Here is a 21,342-nt window from a genome sequence, read left to right on the forward strand (position 1 = left end):
GACACCTTCTTGGAAGTGAATTCCCAAGCATTCCATTGACTGTTCAGGGACTGTTCAAGGGCAGGATTAGAGCTTAACTATGGATGCTTTTGATGGACATGGAGGGGCCTAGATTCTCCTCAGCCATCATTACTTAAAAAGCAAAGAAAGTTGGGACTAACAGATGGAAACCACTGTATATAGAATGAATAAACAACAAGGTCCTGCTGTATAGCACAGGGAACTATATTCAATATCCTGTAATAAACCATAATGGAAAAGAATATGATAAAGTATATGTATATGAATATACACATACATATGTATACATATATATGCATATGTATTGTATAACTGAATCACCTTGCTGTACACCAGAAACTAATATAATATTGTAAATCAACTACATTTCAGTTTTAAAAAAAAAGCAAAGGAGAGAACCAGAAAAACTAGCTTTGGGGTATGTATAAGACTTAATCTAAAGTCTTATTCAAACATACATACACATGCACACACTTATTTACATGGGCATGCATACACAAACAAGTCTGTTTTCCTGGCAATGTGTTCCTTAAACTTTTAGATGAAATCATTGAGCATCTTTATATCAGTGGATAAAATTGTAACACACCCATAAAGGAGAGAGAGAATAAGGAATGTTTGTGCCCTTTAAATGTCATAATATAAATACTTCTTCATATCATGCATAGATTTATTATAAACTCCGTGGATGATTTGTGTCTGTAAAGCTGTGGCAAGCTCCCAAATGGCTCTCAGAGCATGCCAGATGATAGAGGAGTAAGGACTTCCTAGTTTCTCAGGGGTATTTCCCCCATTTGGCCAAAATTCGCCTTACAATTTGGTAGCAATGTTAAATTCAAGTAAATTAAAATAAGAAGATGTGTTCTCTAATTATTCTATCAAAAGACCATGTAGCTTTGAAATAATTCTCAATGCCGTAACATTGGATGCTTTTCCAAGAGCAGGAGTCAGCTCCCTGTGATATGTTTTCAACTCTCCCATTTGGGTGACTTTTACTAAATCTCACCTGGGGCCCAGGGAACATGCTCTTCTTCTCATACTTCTGCTGGGATGGCCAGATTAACCTCCCCTACAGGGGCTTTGACACCAGCATGGAGGCCAGAAGGCCTGCCTTCTTATGTGCTGCAGCTATTTAAATTTTCCTTTTTTTCTTTTTTTTTTTTCCCCCCTGTCCCTCTTTTATTATGGTGGGAGGGGGGGGGTAGGTCAGAATCGACCTTCAGAATTAGAAATTCTGATAAAATCCAAAAGAGAATGTTACAGTGGTGATAGTTGACAAAGAGGAGGACCATGAAATATCACCTGGATGAAATACCTAGCCGCAACACTATCTCCAGGACACACACACCCCACCATCCCTGTGTGCAGACAGGCACTGCTGATATATTAGAGTCTCCTGGTCATTTTGTTTACAATAACTAGGAAAGGAAAAATGAGCCCCTATTTCAGTATATTCGTCCCGAGATGATGACACAGTAGATTCTCCTTGCAGGTAAACCAAGAGTGCTCAGTTAATCACCATTTATCACTCAAGGGACTCAAGTGTCTTGCAGATGCATGGGAGCCCTGGAGACTGAGACTGAGATATTCATTGGGTTGCAATGCTATTTTCTTCTCTCATTCCATCTAATGTAATAAACTCGAGTTCTGGCATCAGCGTGATGTGTGCTGGCTTTTAGAGTCCCGAGTCCTTTAACATGTACATGATTCACTCCACAAAACTAGATAAATTTTCAGAAAGAAAATGTCATATCATTATAATTTTAATAACTTCACAACTTCGCTCCATCTCCTCCATTACCAGACTATTCCTAGCTACCATCAGCTTTTGCCAGAAGCCTCTAATTTATTTCTCTGTATTTGCAGCTGCCCATCTTCAAACAGTGTTATACTGAATTGATTTTCATATCTAAACTACACTTAATGGATCTGAGATAGATTAGTTCATGCCTAAATTGGATGAATTTTTAAATATTTTGTCTTATCTTGTTAGGCAGTAGTTGAATGAGCTGGTACAAGCTCCCCATTTGACCCTCCCACTCATATTTGACCATGTGAACATAAACTATTGGTCAAAAACTAAAGGAAAAAAATAATCATGGCGAGCCTTAAATTGTGCAATTCCATACCAGTGGTCAACAAACTTTTCCTGTAAAAGGCCAGAGAGTCAATATTCTAGGCTTGGAGGCCACATGATCTCTATTGCAACTGCTCAACTCTGCCCTTGTAGTACAAAGGCAGCCAAAGACAATAGATCAAGGAATGAGCACAGCTGTATCCCAATAAAACTTTAGTGACATGAACAGGCTACAGCCAGATTTAGCCCAGAGTTTGCTGATCTCTGCTTCAGGCCTTTCCACGTCCTACAACTTTCACATACCCATTCTCCAAAGGCATCAAAAAAATGCAGATCTGTACATCACATTTTCTAATAATCCCAAAGTAATAAATCTCTCAATTCTGAAATGTGTATTCTAAATAGGTTTTTTTTTTTTTTCCCATTGTTTTTTGTTTTTGTTTTTCAGCTGGAAAGAGTATAGAGTTTAGCCTGGGAATTCATCTATGAAATGACTGAGAGTGCCTTACTTATTAAACCAAGAATTCTTGATTGAGGTTTATTATTCAGATGGGTCCATTCTCCTTGAAGCGTGATGTTAACTCAGTCTGGTTACTATTTACTCACATAGGTAAATAGTAAAGCCCTTTGGAGAATTGCTCAACGTTTCCTGACCACCACAGAATAATAGGTCTTGAGAGGTTACTGGGTGTTTACTGGTCTCTCTTCCATATGGGAGCTGCTGATCATCCTTGGGCTGGAATATCTAGTTCTGGGGGAGGCAGTTTCTCCTTTGAAGCCCACTCAGAACTGATTACACCTCTTAATGGAAACTGACTAGAATGACCTCATCTGTAGTGAAAGGTCAAGGGACTAAATTGGATTTGGGATTATCAGCTCATGTCATTGGAGTGACACACGGGCAAGCTTTCCTAGGGATAGGAGCAATGAGTGATAAGAGGGGTTACCAAGAGCAGGCAGGGAAAATAACATGGGATGTGTATTCTAGACCTGCCATTGTCTGGCTGTGTGAGCCTGCATTGCCAAGTTTAATCTGTAAAAAGGATGCTTGCATAGAACATAAAGTAGGAGCAAGTCAGATTATCTGCACATGCTCATTGCTCACCCTGTGCTCTGAGGGCCAGACCACAATTTTAGATCAAATACGTAAAAGGTCACAAGTGTGTACACACAGGCAGGCCCTCCTGTGCACGTGTGTATTGTGTGGGTGATATGTGTTTGTGTTATGTGTGTGCCTATGTACCTCATGGAAGGAATATTGTGAGAAATCAGTTAGACTATATGTATAAATGTTTGTAGAGTGCCTTCTGTCATGCAACACACGCTTCATGGATATTTGCTGTGTGATTGAAGTTTTGTACTCCCTACTGCAGAGTTTCCAATAGAGACTCTATTCATACTGCAGGCCGAGGTATTTCTTTATTGGGTACTGTTGGATATTGGGCAACATTTCTGACCTGTACCCCCTTTACCATTAGCACCCCGCCCCCAGTTGTGACAACTAAAAATGTCTGCAGACATTGCCAAACATCTCTGGGCAGAAAATCAGCCCCAGTGGAAACCACTGCCCTGGTGGAACTAAGACATTCGTATAAGGAAGTGGTTCCCAGACTTTAGAAAGTATCTGAATTGCCTAGAGAGCTTGTGAAAATACAGATTGCTGGGCCCTGCTCCAGAGTTTCTGGGTCAGAGTCTGGTTTTAGATCCAAGAATTTGTATTTCTAAGGTATTCCCAAGAAACGCTGATGCTTCTGGTCCTAGAACCACACTTTGTAAGTGTATAGTTTAGATGTAAGATATTCTGGAAGAATTCTTAGTGATTTGGATTGTGTTTCCTAATTTTGAGGGTTATAATGTCACTGTGAACACAGGGCTTAAGTCTCTTTATTAAGGCCATTGGGTGGATCCTCACAGCTGTGGTAGAGACTTGGGGGACAAGCAAGGCATTTATGGGAGATGTTCAGTCTGCACTGGGTTTCAGGCGGCACTGCCCTGCCAGCTGTCACCTGCATCCTGCCAGGAGATGGGCTCCAGGCCTTGGCACAACACTGAAGCTCCTCCAGTAATGAACTTTAATTTTTTGCTTTGTAGTCAGACTTCACTACCAAACGAGGCAGTGTGACATTGGGGTCTGTGGATAAGGAACGAATGTTCAGAGTAGATTTGAAGCACATGATGACTCAGAATGCCCGTGTGTGACCTGACATGACTGTTAGAGTCCTTGCATCTTATTTACTTGCACCAGCTGTCTTGTCCTTCCTTGAGTTCCCCACCCCTTTCAGGTCAGAGTTCCTGTTGTCCTAAGCTGTCATCCGTACTCGCTCACTCTCTCTTTTTTCTTTGCTGGGAGTTAGAGATGGAGCTGTCTGGAGCTATTTATCAGTCTTATCTCTCTCAGCCCTCTGTTAGGATTTCAGCCTGTGGATCTAATCCGCTTTAATTGATTGACCTCACGCAACCAGACATCAGCAAAACAACGGGAGAAGCACAGCTACAGCTGGAGGGAAAGGTGGATGCGATTTTGCTGGGTGGGTGCAAAGGTCATGGAGACCCATACAGATTTAGGAAAATAAAATTTATTTCCAAGCCATTGAACATGAATTTTTTAGGGACAATCTGTACTGATGCTGGAGTTGGTGATCTTGAATGGGAGACAGTCTTTTCAGATACATAGAGGAGTATCATGCTGAGTGTGTGCAAAAGGCTGACTCACCCATCATCTGTCATGCTGTTTCTCACTCATTCATCCTCGCTATCATCTTCAGTATTATCACCGTCTTCATCCCCACCATTAATATTAGGTTTTTATTATCCTTTGTGGCGCATTTCAGACTTTGCCAAGATTTTAGTCGTTTTTCTCAAGTACAATTTAACGCAGGCATTATTATTGTCATTGTCTTTGTGTTGCCATTCTCATTTCTCATACAGATAGTTGAGACCTGTTCCAGATCACCTGGGCAACAAGATACAGAACCTTGACTGGGCTCAGGTCTTCTGCTTCAAAATCGTAAAGGCTTCTGGGACCCAGAGCAGTAGACATTCTCTTTGCCCCTTCCTGCCACACAGCCACACTTAAACTTCTCAAGGAAAGGAGGCTGGGTCACTGTCATGGGATGACAGTGAAAGTCCCAACCCTCTCCCAGCCACACAGCCTAGAGCCTTGTTAGTTTCAGTGATTCCCAATAGGTTTATTCTCTATCTTAGGCTTCTTGAGGGAGAGAACTTGTCTCGAAGCCCTTGTGGCACATGGCTTTGCCCGCCACAAGTGCACACTCACTGTTATCTAACAATTGTCCTGGCTCTAGAACAATAGCATTGAAAGAATGGACTGATGATCTTCACTGAAAGGTGCTTAATAGACACAAGAAGAACCTATATGTGATCTGCTAAATGCAAGGTATTTTATCCTAATGACCTTTATTTTATTTATTTTTATTTTTTGTCTTTTCTAGGGCCGCACCAGCGACACATGGAGGTTCCCAGGCCAGGGGTCTAATCAGACCTATACCTACCAGCCTACACCAAAGCCACAGCAACATGGGATCCAAGCCGCATCTGCGACCTACACCACAGCTCACGGCAATGCCAGATCCTTAACCCACTGAGTGAGGCCAGGGATCGAACTCACAACCTCATGGTTCTTAGTCAGATTCGTTAACCACTGAGCCACGACAGGAACTCCTATCCTAGTGAACTTTAATTAAAAAATCCCCCTCAGTCTAAATAAGCTGATGAATCAAGTAAATTGTATCTCATCTTTTTGGATTTTACAGATTGCACATATAAAACACAATGAGATTATGTTTTGCCTAAGTGTTATTGCAAAAAGTATTCTCAGTATAGATGACCATTAATTCTCTGCTTTATCCTATACTGTTCAAATCCTAGGTGGCTTCTCAGGTATTAGCACAGTTTTTTCCTATAACAACCAGACATTCTAATTCACCATTCATTCACTTGCCCATTAATTTAACAAGCACCTGATAGGATCCCTACATTAGAAATAAGCATGAGTAAGTTAGGCAGGTTATACAGATGTGAAGTACAGAATATGTAATGTATATACCATCTTGTATAACTAACTCAGTTGCAATGTATAATGCATATGATGGAAACATAACAAGGTGGGAAATCCATGGGTTTTAGTCAGACAGACTAGTCTTCTAATCTTAAATATGCCTCTTTTGATTTGTGTGAATTCCTAGTTCTCTGAATCTTCATGTTTTTAACCTATAAAATTTGGAGGGTAATTGTGGAAATTGGAAAGTAATTCTATTAAAAATGTGTGCCAAGCATTCACTCTGTCATCTAGATAGATCTGGTTTATGATGCAGTAACAAACAGCTTCCAATACTTGGTGGTATAAAGCAGCCAGGTTCTGTTTCTCACATGTTCCATGCCTGTTGCAATTTGGCTTGTTGGCATCTTCACTCAATGACCCAGACTGCCAAAGAGGCCACCACCAGGAATTTGCTGGGTACAGTGGTTCAGAGCAAATGGGAGAACTCCGGCAGGTCTCATGCCATCAATTAAATGAAAGCCTCGAAGAGTTCATCTCGTGGTTCAGTGGTTAATGAGCTTGACTATGATCCATGAGGATGCAGGTTCGACTCCTGACCTTGCTCAGTGGGTTGAGGATCTGGTGTTGCTGTGAGCTGTGGTGTATGTTGCAGACATGGCTTGGGTGTTATTGTGGCTGTGGTGTAGGCCAGCAACTGTAGCTCTGATTTGACCTCTAGCCTGGAAGCTTCCATATGCCATGGGTGTGGCCCTAAAAAGGAAAAAAAAGAAAAGAAAGGAGGGGGCTCAGGAGCAACGCCCAAGTCATTGATCATGCTAGTCCATTGGCCCTATATATCACTGGTTGTCCCCAAAGCAGAAGTTCTCTTTTACTGTGATCCTGTAATGGAAGAGAACTATAAACATAAGATAAACTGTGCCCCTGATCGCTGTATTTCCTATAACCCAGACTTTGAAATGGGTGTAGCAGACCTGAGAGTGTTTGGCACCAAGAAGGATCGTGTACATGTTGTTCTCATCTGATGGCCTAGCACTGAATTCTCAAGTTCTGTGGGAAGCCAGAAGTTGATACTGAGAACAGCTTTCTTTGCATATTGCCCTGGCCTACTTTTGAGAGCTTCAGCTCTGCTTCTATCAGCTGCATTTTTCTAAAATCGTAGATGGTGTATCCTGCTTTTCCCTGGGGCCCTCTGGAGCTAATGAAGAGATCGCCTTCAGGGAGATCTTTATCCCTGAGTTTTGTGCTTGCCCCTGTGCATTTCTGCTCCTGATGACCCTGGTGTTGGTAGCATCTCTTAGGTCCCATACAGAGCAGTAACTGTAATTTGGCTGATGGAGGATCAGAAAGCTGGAGCCCAACCAATTTGAAGAACCAGGTGGGCTCATAAACAGTCATTATTGATGAAGAATGACTTACTGGCTATTTAAAGACAGATGTTTTCTGTACCTTTTTTTTTTTTTTTTCCTGAATGTGCTTGAGGATTCTTTCATAATGTCTTCTGATTTACCACTTGTCTTTGTTTTTAATATCAAGGAAGAACATAGATTGAAGTGATTGCCTTGGTAGCAACTTTAGTGGTGAAGGGTGTGGAGTTATTAAAATTTATAGTCATGCTGTTTTTACAGCTACACTTTGGAGAGGCTTATAAAAAGGCACCAAGGAATGTGGAGAGAACAACGACCAAATTGTGGCAGGAAATCAACCATGTAAATGTTGTTTTTTAGTGTTCTATGTACTCAAATTTACATGTATTTTTTTACAATATTTCTCAATGACAGTGTTGCCAAGCAAACCAGTCCTTGGGTTGTGCCATTCCTTTCAACCACACTAATGAGGGGGGGAGGGGTAGAACGTGAAAAGGGGACTGACATTGATTGAGGGCCTGAAGGTTGCAGAGCTGTGTGCCAGGTGCTTCACACTTCTGTGTCCTCCTAAGATCTTCACCACAATTTGCCTTCTTTCCTCCATGCATCCCTTTACTGAAGAAACCTGCCCAAGGTCATACAGCTTTGAGAGTCAGAGGCATTGTTTGAACCAGGATTTGCTAAAACCCATATTTATGTCAAGTCATTTAACTTTTCCAGTGTTTTAAATGACCAAGTGATTGAATAGTTCCCTCTGATCTCGCATCCCTTATATGTTTGGGATAGTTTATTATTTATAAAGTCCTGTCATATTAATCATATCATTTCAGCCTTCTAACAGCCCTCCAAAGTATGGAGAGCTGGTATCCTGGCCCCATCATATATTATGAAGGAGTATGTTCAGAAAAGTTAAGTAACTTGCTCAAGGTTAGTCACAGCTGACTCCAAAACCAATACTTTTTAATCCCTCACATCTTCTCGGACACCTGAGCCAGCAGAGTTTATTTTCATGGCAGCTGAGCGTGATGAATTCAAGCCTGGGCAACTGTATGGGTATTGGCCACAAGGCTCATAAATGAACTGAAACAAAGCAGTTAGCCACAGATTATAATGCCACTGTGGTCCCATGACAAATGGCAAGTAGGTTGCAGTAATGAAATCTTATTACTGCAAGTGAAGAGACCACATCTGAGGTCTAGCACAGCCACATTTACCACTGTGGGAAGTACAATGAAACATCTGGGCAAGGGTCTCCACTGACACTGGCAACGTGCTAGCAGGATTAAGATGATCTCTCCGAAATGTGATTGCAATGGTAAATGTGTGGCGCCTAAGATAAGGACCGAATATTTATTCTGGAAGAGATTAAATCTTTTCTTTTCCTGAATCTATTATGGATCTTACAGAAAAGCTTCCCAAGAATATATCTCGCTGATCAGCCTACTCAGTGAGCTAGGACTGTACTTTGCCACTTCTGCTGAAAAGTGGCAGAAGATGGTGTAAAGGTCTCCTCTCTCCCCTCAACACTCTTCTCAGCCATGATTAATTAGTGACTCAGGTGAATTGAATCACCAGCAGCCCTTTCCATGCATTCAAGATTTATACAGTGGTTTCTCACTGAAGAACAGCAGTGCAATAAATAGCCTGAGTTTGTGGGGTAGGCAGAGGAGTAACGGTGTCCGCAGTCATGGTTTCTTAACTCCTCTGGTCCTTCCATTCTGCTGAAATGGTTATAATCAGGTTATCAGAGCCTTGCTTATATAGGCATGAAGGTGACTAGGTACCAACACACACACACACACGCATGCACACATCCCTTTACGAGTGAACAGGTGAATGGCAACTCTTTAAGAGAAAGCAGAAAAGCCATATTGTTATTTCTGAAATCCCAGAGCACTAAAGAAAAAGAATAAAGTGGATATCATATTATGAATTATGGGCATGAAAGATACAAAAGAACCCATCATCAGTTTCACTTTTCCATGCCTTGTGTTTTAATAGTAAGTGCTTTGTTTAGTGCTAGAGATGCAGAGACAGGGGGAAAAAAAAAACAAAGCTGAGAACACAGTGTCACAATAAACAGGGATTTAAGAAAGCCTTTTTCCAAGAAACTTAAGAAAATGGGTGTGTTTAGTCACCATTTGGGGAAGATGTGAATTACTTTTGCTAGAGAAGAGACTGTGGGAATCACAGACATCATTTTATACTGTGTGCTGTGCTCTCAGGGCACAAGGGAAGCAGTGGTACCCACCCTGTACCAGCATACCTGAATGCTGACAGCAGCCTCTGTTGAGCGGCCTCAGTTCCCCCTTTTAAAGATTAAGATGCCTGGGCACGTATTCTTTCTTTTATTGGGCACAAGATATGTTTACACGCTAAAAAGAAAATTGGCAAAATGAGGAAAGCCTCTCTTTTGGAAAAATAAGTCAAGTATAGCAAACTAAATGGAAACCAATGCCTAAAGCCTCACCAGAAGTCTTAATTTATTTACTGCAAGCAGAGTGAGTACTTAATAAATACTGTATTTATGTAGTGAATGAAGGAGGGAAGGAATGAACCAAATTACTTAATTTGAGATTCAGTGAAATCTTTCCTACATCTTGGTTTATGTAGACACTGGGCTTCTTTTCCCATATCCTTTCTTCCTTTCCTCATCCTCTTCTTTCTCCTTCTCCTTGAATATAAAGAAATAGAGGATAGCAGAGACTATGTGAACAAATGTGACCCAGTCTTGTAGAACATCAGAATCACAACTACATTTTATTAGTGTTGAAAGTCCAACTGACTGCTCAGCTAATAAGCCAGACAACAGAGAAATGGAGAAAGATGTCTCTCTTCTCACCTTGCCCATTCCCCCTGACACATGCATGCTGATACCTGTCAGAGAGGTTGCAAGAGATTAATTCTATCTGATCAATGAGGTTACTTTCATTTTATTCTCATTCTGAATACTAATTCCAATGCTTAGTCATAACCAGTTATTGGAGGAGAAGAGTTTCAATAGCACTGTTATTTAGATTTCAGTGTTTCTATGCGCTTCCCAGGAAGTGAATGATGTCACCACCACCACCATCACCATAATATCACCTTCATGGCCACAGTGTTACTCTTCTGGAATTCATTGTGTTCTCCCCCCTAGAAGTCCATTTGGAGCCACAGAGGTTCTTTATGCTGTGTAACAACATAAAGCTATAGCACTGAGTATTACCTCCCCTTTGGATTCACCTTATGAATAGGGCTACAAGAGGGGGAAGGGTGGCAGCGTCTGACTCAGAAAACCACAGCTCAGTTTCACTCGTGTCCACTGAAGGTACATTTCCTACGTGCTTTACACCTACAGAAAGTATCACCTAGAGTAAATCCCAGTGCTGGCATCGGTGATATTAGCCCCTAACCATTCTGTACATCTCCCCTGGGCCTTGATTGCCCTCAAATGTGCAGATATCCTCCTGTTTCCTCTTTAATCCTAAATCTGAATTGCAAAATAACTTACAGTTCAGTGTCTTATTAGCCTCTTCTAGAAAACAGGCCTAATTCAGAAGTGAACCTTGCTATGTCACCACTCACTTGTTAGGTAGTTCTGTGGTTCCACCTTTTGATATCTGTTGAGGGCAATCAAATGATGTAACCTGTGCCATGTAGCCTCTGAGAGCAATTTGGGTGGTTTTTATGTTCAGGATGAAAGCCTGTGGAGAAATATAGGATCTTGTTATGAACTTCAAGCTCACAGCTCTCTCTGGGTACCTACTGATTCATTGTCAGTTGGAGGATCAACTCGAAAGGGAGAAAACCTTGTATTTGGTGATAACTCTACCCTTTGTGTTTCTTTATTATAGGAACAGGGCAAGATTGGAGTTGTCTTCAACATTGGCACCGTTGACATCTCCATCAAAGAGGAGAGAACCCCTGTAAATGATGGCAAATACCACGTGGTGCGTTTCACCAGGAATGGCGGCAATGCCACACTTCAGGTGGACAACTGGCCAGTGAATGAGCATTATCCCACAGGTACATGTTTTACTCTCAATGACCATGTTCACTTTGTTCTCCCCTTCTGACATCTAACTCATGATTTCCTCATGACTGTCACCAAGTCACTAAAACACTGAATATTAAGCACACTTTCATGTTTGGAGGATATTTCTTTAGGACTTTAGGGAGCTTCTGGAGACTTACTAATTGCACTGAACACTTTTCTGTCAATCTGACTTATAACACCTGACTGGCTCATACCAAATACAGTGATTCTCGATTTTCCAGGGCACTGCAAATGAAGAGCAGCAAAGGGAAGGGGCACCATCTCTAAAATAAGCCATGCCCATCATCACAGAATAGTCCATTTCAGATCTAAACTTTGTGGTGCCATTTAGTCAGGTGTGGCTGAACATGCAAATGGCCAGCGATGGCAAAAAGACTGGGAAAGGACGTTGAGATGATGAACATCAAGTCAGAGTAACTCTGAGGGAAAAACTAAGGGTGGAATTTCATTCGGTTTGCTGACTTTGTCAGTTTCTCCCCTCTCTCTGACACTAGTCTGCCTTGGTTTTCAGCGATGGGTCCTGGTTGGCATTTTAATAGCAGGTGTGCTTGTGTGGGAGGAAGAGGGGTTAATCATCTGTTTAAATTTTATAGTCAAGGAGTATTCGCCAAGAAACTCCCAGAGCCAGATGGCCAAATCAAGGGCAACAGGAGGAAAGGTTGCCTTCTTTCAAAAAGATCATTCAAATAATCCCTTAGCTTTCCCTCTCATCTCCCACTTCTCCCGGGAAAGAGCCCTGAACCCAGATCATAAAAGTGCCAGGAATGGAAGGGAAAATACTTTGGTTAAAGGCCTTTGCTCCCTGTAAGATGTAAAATAGCTCAGAATACTGAACTTTTCACTAAGGTGGGCATGATGCTACATGTCTTAACCATCCCCAACACTCCAAACTGTCCATCATTTTCTCACTGTTATCTTCTCAAGTCCTTTCTAGTGAGATGGGCACAGAGGTGAGGAAGCTGGAAGCACATTCCCAGAAGTTTGAGTTGTTTGGCTAATAGTCATCACATGTTAGAGAAACAGATAAGTTGTTGAATGATTTGAAGGCTGTGATTATTTTTTCCTGCCTAAGTCAGCATTACTCTTCTCAAAAAGCCCAATAGAAGTGATTGTGCTACTGAGTGTTTCCTCTACTTGCCGGAATGTTCCTGTATCTTGTTTAAAGATTAAGGGAGCATTCACAAAAAGTAGACAAGACCTCCCAAGTACTAAAGCAAGAAGCATCCCCCGACTCATTTATCTACCATCAGTCTCCATAAATACCCAGCTCAGTCTTCACTGGGAGTCTCCTGTCAGACTCTTAGCAATTCTTAGATTAAGGCACAAAAATGACCTTATGCATTTATCTTTGAGCCTTTGAAGAGAGCCAGAGGTGTTAGCAGCTACTGTGAATGTTCATCATTCTCCAAATTCACTAGATACTAATAGACTTTTTTTTTTTTTTAATTCTTCTTGCTTAAACTCTAGCAGATGGGGAGGGGGAGGAATCAAAATAATCTGAGATCTTAAAAGCTGTTCACTTGTTCATAGGAAAAATCAGTCCCTCTCAGTGCATATTATCACTGGCCCTGCTACTGCTGCTATAGGGTTTTCTGTGTTTCTATTAGAAATTTCAAAGATTCTAAATTGATATTAACCACCTGCCCTGAGTCAATATAGAATCTACGAGTTTTCTACCAGCAATGAGAAGGCTCTTTAATGGTCATTTTAAAGTCACATATATGTAAGAAAACTAGTGACCCTTGCTGTGTGCCTATCTCTTACTTTAGTTTCAAATTATGTGTCTCTTCCCGTGTTTTCAAAACAGAATAAACTTTCCTTTAATGGCATTGCTTCCCACTGAAAACTATTATTACTAGTAACTGTTAGTAACTGTTATTTAGCAATACTATATATTATTATTATTATAGGACATGATACAGTATAGCAGTTATAAGTATGGGCTTTGGAGTCAACTGGCTAGTGTTGGGATCTTGGTGCCATTAGCTGTAATTCCAAGGCATGTTAGATTAAGACCTTGAAATGCCTTAAGTACTAAAATATTTGGTGCATGTCCCTACATATAATTCAGAATACAACAGCTATAAAATAAGTGTAAGAATTTCCAACAGTTCTGACTTTTCTTTGCTGATGATCACTGTACTGCTTTCAAAATGTATCAGATTTTTTTTCTCCCCACATTCTCATTTTTTATTCTCATTGCTTTCTTGATTCTCCAAGTGCTTATTCTTCCTATTTGGTGACCCAGTTTGAAACCTTAGGCAAGATATTGAAGCTCCAGGATCTCTGTTTCCTAGTCTGTAAAATGGGATGATGATAATACTTTCCAGGATTGAAGTGAATATTGAGTGGAATGCTTGCAAAATACTGAATGTGATGCTGGGTCAATTAAGTCAATATTCAGTGAATGTTAGCTATGAGGATTATACTCATACAGACTGCTTCATCTTGACTATTAAACAGCTGTAAATTAGGTAGGGTAGGTATTTTTATTCTCCATTCCAGATTTAAAGTGAGACTCAGGGAGATATTGTGTCTTTGCTAAGGTCATGAGAGAATAGTAAATGAGAGACAGAACTAGGACCAGCTTCTCCTCTTCTCAGCTGAGCACAATCTTCAATATTGCTCCCAGAGCAAATTGAAAGATATTTTGAAAAATGCATAGATAAAAAAGAGTATCTTACTTGTGTCATCCTAGAGTTATTCCTTTTCTTAAAGTGTCATATTACAAAGGTCAATACCAATAACCATACAAAGGTGGTTATTGTGAGATGTGGAGTCGAAAAGCCTCTTTTAAAACAAAAGTTCTTTTGAATATGCTAAGAGACTAGTTTCTAATGAGTCCAAGCTGCCCTCCTGAAAACAACGGCCATGTGCTTCCATGAAGCAATGAAAAGAATATTGAGTATTTAAAGGAGCTATTGCCTTACATCATTGCCTAAATTAAAAAACATCAATGGGAAGTCCAATGTTCTAGTGAGACTAAGACTTCCTAAGGCTGTCTTGCTTTTTCAGCTTTGGTTACTTTATTTTCTTGCCTACCTGCTTCCCTGTGCTACAGAAAGGATCCATTTAACTAAATTTAAAGCATCATTAGAGCAACCTGGCAATGTTTAATTTCTTTTAAACCATAAGATCAAAATACTCCCTTACTAGGCATCAAAGAACAAAGCCACCTGGCCAGGCAATCTTGACCCAGTTTCTGCAAAAGTAATGTATCATTTTTCCAAGCCCTTCTGTTATACTGATAGTGATGAGTCTGGAAACCACCAAGAGGAGGTCAGTGTGCTACTTGTCTACAGCTAATGTTGAAACAGTTAAGGAAATACAGAATTGCTTCCATAGAATATTCACTTACATCATCTCATTCTGAGGGCATGCTCTCAGGAAACTGTTCCTGCTCACCGGGTCCCTGTGCACTGGGATGAATGGGTCAAATCCAGAATCTTCTTATGGACATTTATAGAATTTTATGTGGCGCTACTGAAACATCCTACTGTGAAAATACTTAGAAGCCAGCTGGGCCCAGGGCAGGTAGCACTGGCTTTTTGTGAATCAGGAAGGATCCGAAATGAAAATAGTTCTGTAGCCATCAGAATCTTATATCACTTAATTCTAGGAGATAGAACTCAAAAGCAACTTCTTTCTTTGAACCTGAAAATAGAAAGGCTAAGGAACAGGAGAGGGAAATAAAAGAAGAATCAGCCTGGAGTTATCATCCAGGCACTGACAAATGTTCCTTATAAAGCCTCTAATTGGTGTCTTGACACAATGCAGTGGTGAGGACAAGTGAGGGGAGGTGAAAGGTGAGTTGAGCATGAGGAAATAATTTTAGCCTCAGCTCTAGATCCCCTGGGAGGCTGAGCTGACTGGGATTGTTAAAGATCCTCTCTCCGATGTGAATAGGTGGCTGGTTATGTCATCAAAGCTTGCAGAGCCCTGAACATGGTACAGGAAGGGGCTTTTTAGATCAGAGCCAGGCTTCCTGGGAATTAAAACTTTCCATCTTCCCATAGCAGGTGGTACTGAGGAAAGCAGGGTCTTAGTTGTTTTCCTTTTGTTCTTGGCATCGCAGACTGAGCTCGTTGAAGTGCTTTTGATTGGATTCCCTTTCCTCCATTAGTAAAATGCCCACTGATGACCTGTGTTTCAGTCCTGCTTGGCCACCCAACTCAGAACATGAAAAGGATGTCAATGAGCTCCCTTTCCAGGATGCTAGATTAGAAAACTCTTTCTTTACAGTTGAGTGCGTCAAACTCCACAAAGCTTTTTCTCTTAAGGATTGAAAGTAAAACCATCGCTATAGTGCTTCCTGATGCTCAGGGTGCCTTCAATGTGCACCACTACATTTGAGCCTCCCTTCCTCCTGTGAGGTAGGTATTAGTACCGCCGTGCTCATATTGAGGTGACCTGGTCGAGGCTCTGAGAGCCGAAATCACTTACACAGTGTCACACAGCTTGAGGAGCAGACCAGAGATGCCTATCCTCATCCTCAGATTGTACTACCTCACATTTTTCTCATTTTCCTATTTCTCAGTCATAATTTTATTGATACTGACACTAGGTTATTAGGTTTTTATTTATTTTTTTTTTTTGCCAGTAAAGTTTTCTCAAATAGAGGTCCTTGCCTGGACTAGTTTAGTTAGAAGGGTTTCTCAGCCTTGGCACAATTGAAATCAGGGGCTAGATAATTCTTTGCTGTGAGGGCTTCCCCGTGCATTGTAGGATGTCTAGCAGGATCCTTGATTTCCATTTGATGCCAGTAGCATGCCTCCACAGATGCTAAATGTCTGCTGGGGACAAAACCGCCCCCATTGGGGGATTACCAAGTTACAGAAAGTCTCCAACATATTTTATTTTGAATGTGTGCTCTCTTTTTGTTGTTTAACAGTATACATGGGGATAAGAGAGGTTTTTTTGTTGTTGTTGTTCATGATTCATCCTAGATTATTGAGACTTTGAAGGGTTAAAAACAAATCTGTGTACTTGACACAGTACTGAAATTTCTCAGGCCTTGGGTTTTCATTAATTCCTAGCCAGGAGGTTTTCTTTCCTTTTCTTTCGTCTTTGCCTGCGCACATTTGAGGCCTTGCCAGATTTGAAGCACACATTAAAACAAGCACCATCTACCTGCTCATTCATCCGTTCAGGACTAGTGTTACTTTCAGTTCAACTGGAGGAAAAAAAAAAAATAGATAGTGAAGTCCTGCAAAGGAAACAAGAAGTATAAATAGAACCAAAGGGGAAAGCCATGTTTGAGTGTGGTTTCAAGACTGTAAGGATACAGAAGCAACTAGAGAGAGGCTCACTTAATAAATGTGTTTCAACATTGCGAAGTACATTTTAAAACCCCCTTGTAAATAAGTCCTTCAGATGTTTAGTAATGTATATCAATCAATTAAACCAGACCATGCTGAATATTTGCATTGCTAAATAGTCACTTTCCCCAGTTTGTCAGGGACTGAATTAGGATTCACAGGTAAGTGAGTTTCTATTTCCAAGGGACTTTCAACTTGCTAGGGTTGGTCTTTGGTGGGGAAAAAAAAAAAAAAAACTTGAAAAAAATCTTTTCAGTAGTTTTTTGTTTGTTTGTTTGTTTGTTTGTTTTTCATGGAGCAGTATTCTTTAACCTGATAATGAAATTCTCTTAGAACTTCTAAAAATCTGTGAGTGCTCAGGCCGCAGTCCCAGGTAATCTAATTTAATTGGTCTGGGGTGTGACTTAAGTACTATCTGAGCGCTTGTTAAAAATGCAGAATCTGGGAGTTCCTGTCATGGTGCAGTGGAAATGAATCTGACTAGGAACCATGAGGTTGCGAGTTTGATCCCTGGCCTTGCTCAGTGGGTTAAAGGATCCAGTGTTGCCATGAGCTTTGGCTCCAATCTGGTGTTGCTGTGGCTCTGGAGTAGGCTGGCAGCTGTAGCTTCGATTAGACCCATTGCCTGGGAACCTCCATATGCCACAGGTGTGACCCTAAAAAAAAAAAAATGCAGAATCTGGAGTTCCCATTGTGGCTCAGTGGTAACGAAGCTGACTAGTAACCATGAGGATAGGGGTTGGATCCCTGGCCTTGCTCAGTGGGTTAAGGATCTGGCGTTGCCATGAGTTGCAATGTAGGTTGCAGACACGGCCCAGATCTGGCTCGGCTGTGGCTGTGGCTGTGGCTGTGGCCCACAGCTGTAGCTCTGATTTGACCCCTGGCTTGGGAACTTCCATATGCTACATGTGTAGCCCTAAAATTAAAAAAATTAAAACTTTAAAAAAGGCAGACTCTTGGGCTCCACCCAAACCTACTGAATCAGAATCTGCATTTTAACAAGGTCCCCAGGTGATTGTGTGCACAGTCAAATTTGAGAAGCCCTGTTCCAGGCATCAGTATTTTTAGGAAGCTTCCAAGGTGATTCTCTCTGCAGCTAGGTTTCAGAATCACTGATATTTAGAAAGCTAAAAATGCCTCTTTTTTCCTTCATTCAGACTATGTGCTGGTGCTTCTCAGTATGGTAGCCACTAACCATGTGTAGTCACACTTGCAGAGTGACTGATGTGACTGAAGCCCTGAAGATTATACTTTTATTGTGCAATTATTATGTTCCAAGCACTGAGGGATTTAAATACTTTTTTTCATTTAATCCTCAGGTGAATGCCATGAGGCTGGTAGCTAGTACTGGATAGTGTAGAACTGGAATATACTGTCTCATTTTCTTCTGTTTTATATAATGTAAATCTTGATTTATACCATTAATAAAATAATGTCTTTATCTTCACATATCTTCTGAACTCATCTAATACATTTTGACATCACACAGTCACTGGGATAATAACTCCACTCAGTTCATGGGGTTGTTGTCCCAGAGACATGGAATATGGAGGATGCCACCGTCTTCCAACCAAATTCATCCAGATGGTGATGGCTGCTCTTAACTGAGCACTTACTACATACTCCCTACTTCATGTTCCAGTATCTTATTTATCCTGAATACACCCCTTGAGGTCAGTGTTAGCTCTGTCCCCAGTTTACAGATTAAGAACAGTTCCAAGAGCTCTGTTCCTTGCTTGGCTCATAGGATAAGTAGAAATTCTAGTATTCCAGCCCAAGACCACCTGAGTGGAGGGCTTCATTTTTTTTTTTTTTTAATCACACTCTGCTTCTTCCATGGATTCTCTTTACTACCCTAGAATTCTTGCAAGCCCCAGAAATTCTAGTATTATCCCCAAGTCTTGACAATTCACAGTTTTTCTATCAAGTCTTCCATTTCTGCCAAGTTAAAAGTCAGCACCTCCCTGGGCATTTATGAAACGTGCCTTCCTCACCATCACCGCTTAGGCCTTTGGGAACTTGGTGCCTCTTTCCTTTCATGATCCCATTTTACCTTCTAGCACCATATCTAAGCCCAGGCAGGAAGAGCTTTATTAGACGAAAGTCCATTTTACTGTTTCATGGTCTTGCTTGAAGAACAGGAGAGTGGCATGAGGGTGCTTAGTATTTTTTTCTTTAATTTTTGTTTTATCAGTAAAACCTTTTTCTTCTGTGAATTCCCAGCCACCAGATAAATAGCCTTGTATCTTACAAGTTAAATACAATTACTGCTGTCAAACCAAGAGCCATTTTCTCCCTGTATACATCTCTTAGAAGCTGATAAGAGTTTCAAGGCAAACGGTGGGCTTCTGACTAAGGCTGAAATTAAACATAACCACCCAGAAGACAAAAAGACAAGGACGTGTACATATATGTATGCAAATCATACACTTACATATATTTACATATACCTATATATGTAATCATCCTATAAAAGAGAAGAATATTTCTGATAGAGACAAGGGACCTGTGGACACATAGTGCATGGACACATGGACGTGGACATGTGACATATACTTCTGTGACATTAAGCTAACACATAACTCAAGGTTACTTAAAAAATAATTAAATAGCAGGGAGTTCCCATCATGGTGCAGTGGTAACGAATCTGACCAGGAACCATGAGGTTGTGGGTTTGATCCCCGGCCTCGCTCGGTGGGCTAGGGATCTGGCCTTGCTGTGAGCTGAGGAGTAGGTCGCAGATGCTGCTCAGATCTGGCATTACTGTGGCTGTGGTATAAGCTGGCAGCTGTAGCTCCTATTGGACCCCTAGCCTGGGAACCTCCATATGCTATGGGTATGACCCTAAAAAGCAAAAATAATAATAATAATAATAATAATTAAACAGCACACAAAGGAGCTCGTTATAATGATGAAAATATGATAGTAATTATAGTAAGTAAGGACATTTATCCAGAACTCATTTGTAAATAGGACAGTGCTTTTGGTTTAGAGGGTTGTAGAGCAAAACAATAATTTTCCTGAAAAATTCTATAGGACTTTATAAGGTGCCCCACCTTAGTTATCAATCCTGGTTTATGTTCTCATCTTTAGTAGACTATCTTGGGGTTTAAAGAAGATGGATTTTTTACTAATTAAAAGATGCATGATAATTTTTTATTTAACCATAAGTTAAATATTATATATATTATAGTCTAGGGATTTGGTGAAATAAGTAATGAGAAATTTGAGGATCAATTCTAGGCCCTATTTAAGGATATAAGAAAAAGGATTTCTTTTTTTTTTTTTTTTTTTTTTTGGTCTTTTTAGGGTCGTACCCGTGGCATATGGAGTTTCCAAAGCTGGGGTCAAATCAGAGCTCTAGGCACTGGCCTATGCCACAGCCACAGCCACACGAGATCCAAGCCACGTCTGAGACCCACACCACAGCTCATGGCAACACCGGATCCTTAACCCACTTTGTTAGTCCAGGGATCGAACCTGTGTCCTCACGGATGCTAGTCAGATTCATTTCTGCTGAGCCATGACAGAAACTCAAGGATATCTTAATTTCTGTAAATAATGCCTTTGTTTATGTTAAACCAAATCTATGGAAAGATACCTTCAAGATTAGAAATACAATATGATTATAATTTTATATGATTTGCAGTTTATACGCCTTTGAGATAGTGTGACATAAAAATACTAACAACATCTCACTCTATGCATGTAACAAACACGAATTCTTCAGAATTAAGATAATCATCAAATATTGCATAATTTCAAAGCTGAGCTAAGTGAATTACAAGTTTTGTTTGTCTTTTTGTCACAGAGAAGCTTTATTTTTAGAGTAAATGAAATTATGGCCTGCAGAATTTGTCTTTAATTATAAAAATCTAGAATTATTATCCTAACCTAAAATACAATTACCCTGTACTGTTTTCTCTCTGCCCTAGAGTCATGTGTGCATCAAATATCCTAACGCCGCCCCAAGAGTACAACTTTATTTATAGGAAAACATTCCAATTGTCAGTCCCCTCAATTTCAGCTTTGCACAAGTTTGCAGGGTCCCTGTAGTTATTTACAGCCTAAAAAGAATATTTCACTTCATAGAGGAAGATGGTACATAACTATCCAATAATAATAATATATATCCACATACGGTATGTCGTTTATAATTCTATAAAGCACAGAGGGTAATGAAAGGCTCTCTAAACTGTAAATCACTCAATCGATCGTAATCATATTGCGGCTCATCTCAAAGAGATAAAGACCTTCCACTCCTCTAAAATCCCTGTCAATACCCCAGCAGGCTGAAAGGCGGGAAAAAAGGGGAAAGAAGGGTCAGAGGAAGAAGGACAGATGGATGAGTCAAGGACAAAGGGGCACTTTTAATCTTCAGTTCACAGAAATAGCGTTACGTTGGGTGAGATTCCCAGGGATAGTAACAGTTTGCTCCATAAGATGCATTGCTTTCTCACCTGGTACTTCTATAGCCTTACAGGAAGTCCCTGATTTTGTGT

At 40.6% G+C, this 21,342-nt stretch overlaps 1 protein-coding gene across 43 annotated transcripts in view; it reads left to right on the top strand.

The window, feature by feature from the left end:
- NRXN3 (neurexin 3) overlaps window positions 1-21,342 on the top strand; it is a 1,642,123-nt gene that overhangs the window by 1,420,851 nt on the left and 199,930 nt on the right. For all 43 annotated transcript variants that reach the window (XR_014811220.1, XR_014811221.1, XR_014811222.1 and 40 more), the window contains one exon: window positions 11,320-11,491. Coding sequence is in view for 37 of the 43 variants with exons in the window: in XM_084969910.1 (XP_084826036.1) it covers window positions 11,320-11,491 (172 nt within the window). In the remaining 6 variants the exon portion in view is untranslated. The remainder of the gene's footprint in view (window positions 1-11,319; window positions 11,492-21,342) is intronic.

Source organism: Sus scrofa, chromosome 7 (genome assembly GCF_054392235.1).
Source record: "Sus scrofa isolate SSC_HxYL_T2T_F1_AM1 chromosome 7, Sscrofa_HxYL_maternal_Yorkshire_Landrace_v2.0, whole genome shotgun sequence".
Classification (NCBI taxonomy): domain Eukaryota; kingdom Metazoa; phylum Chordata; class Mammalia; order Artiodactyla; family Suidae; genus Sus; species Sus scrofa.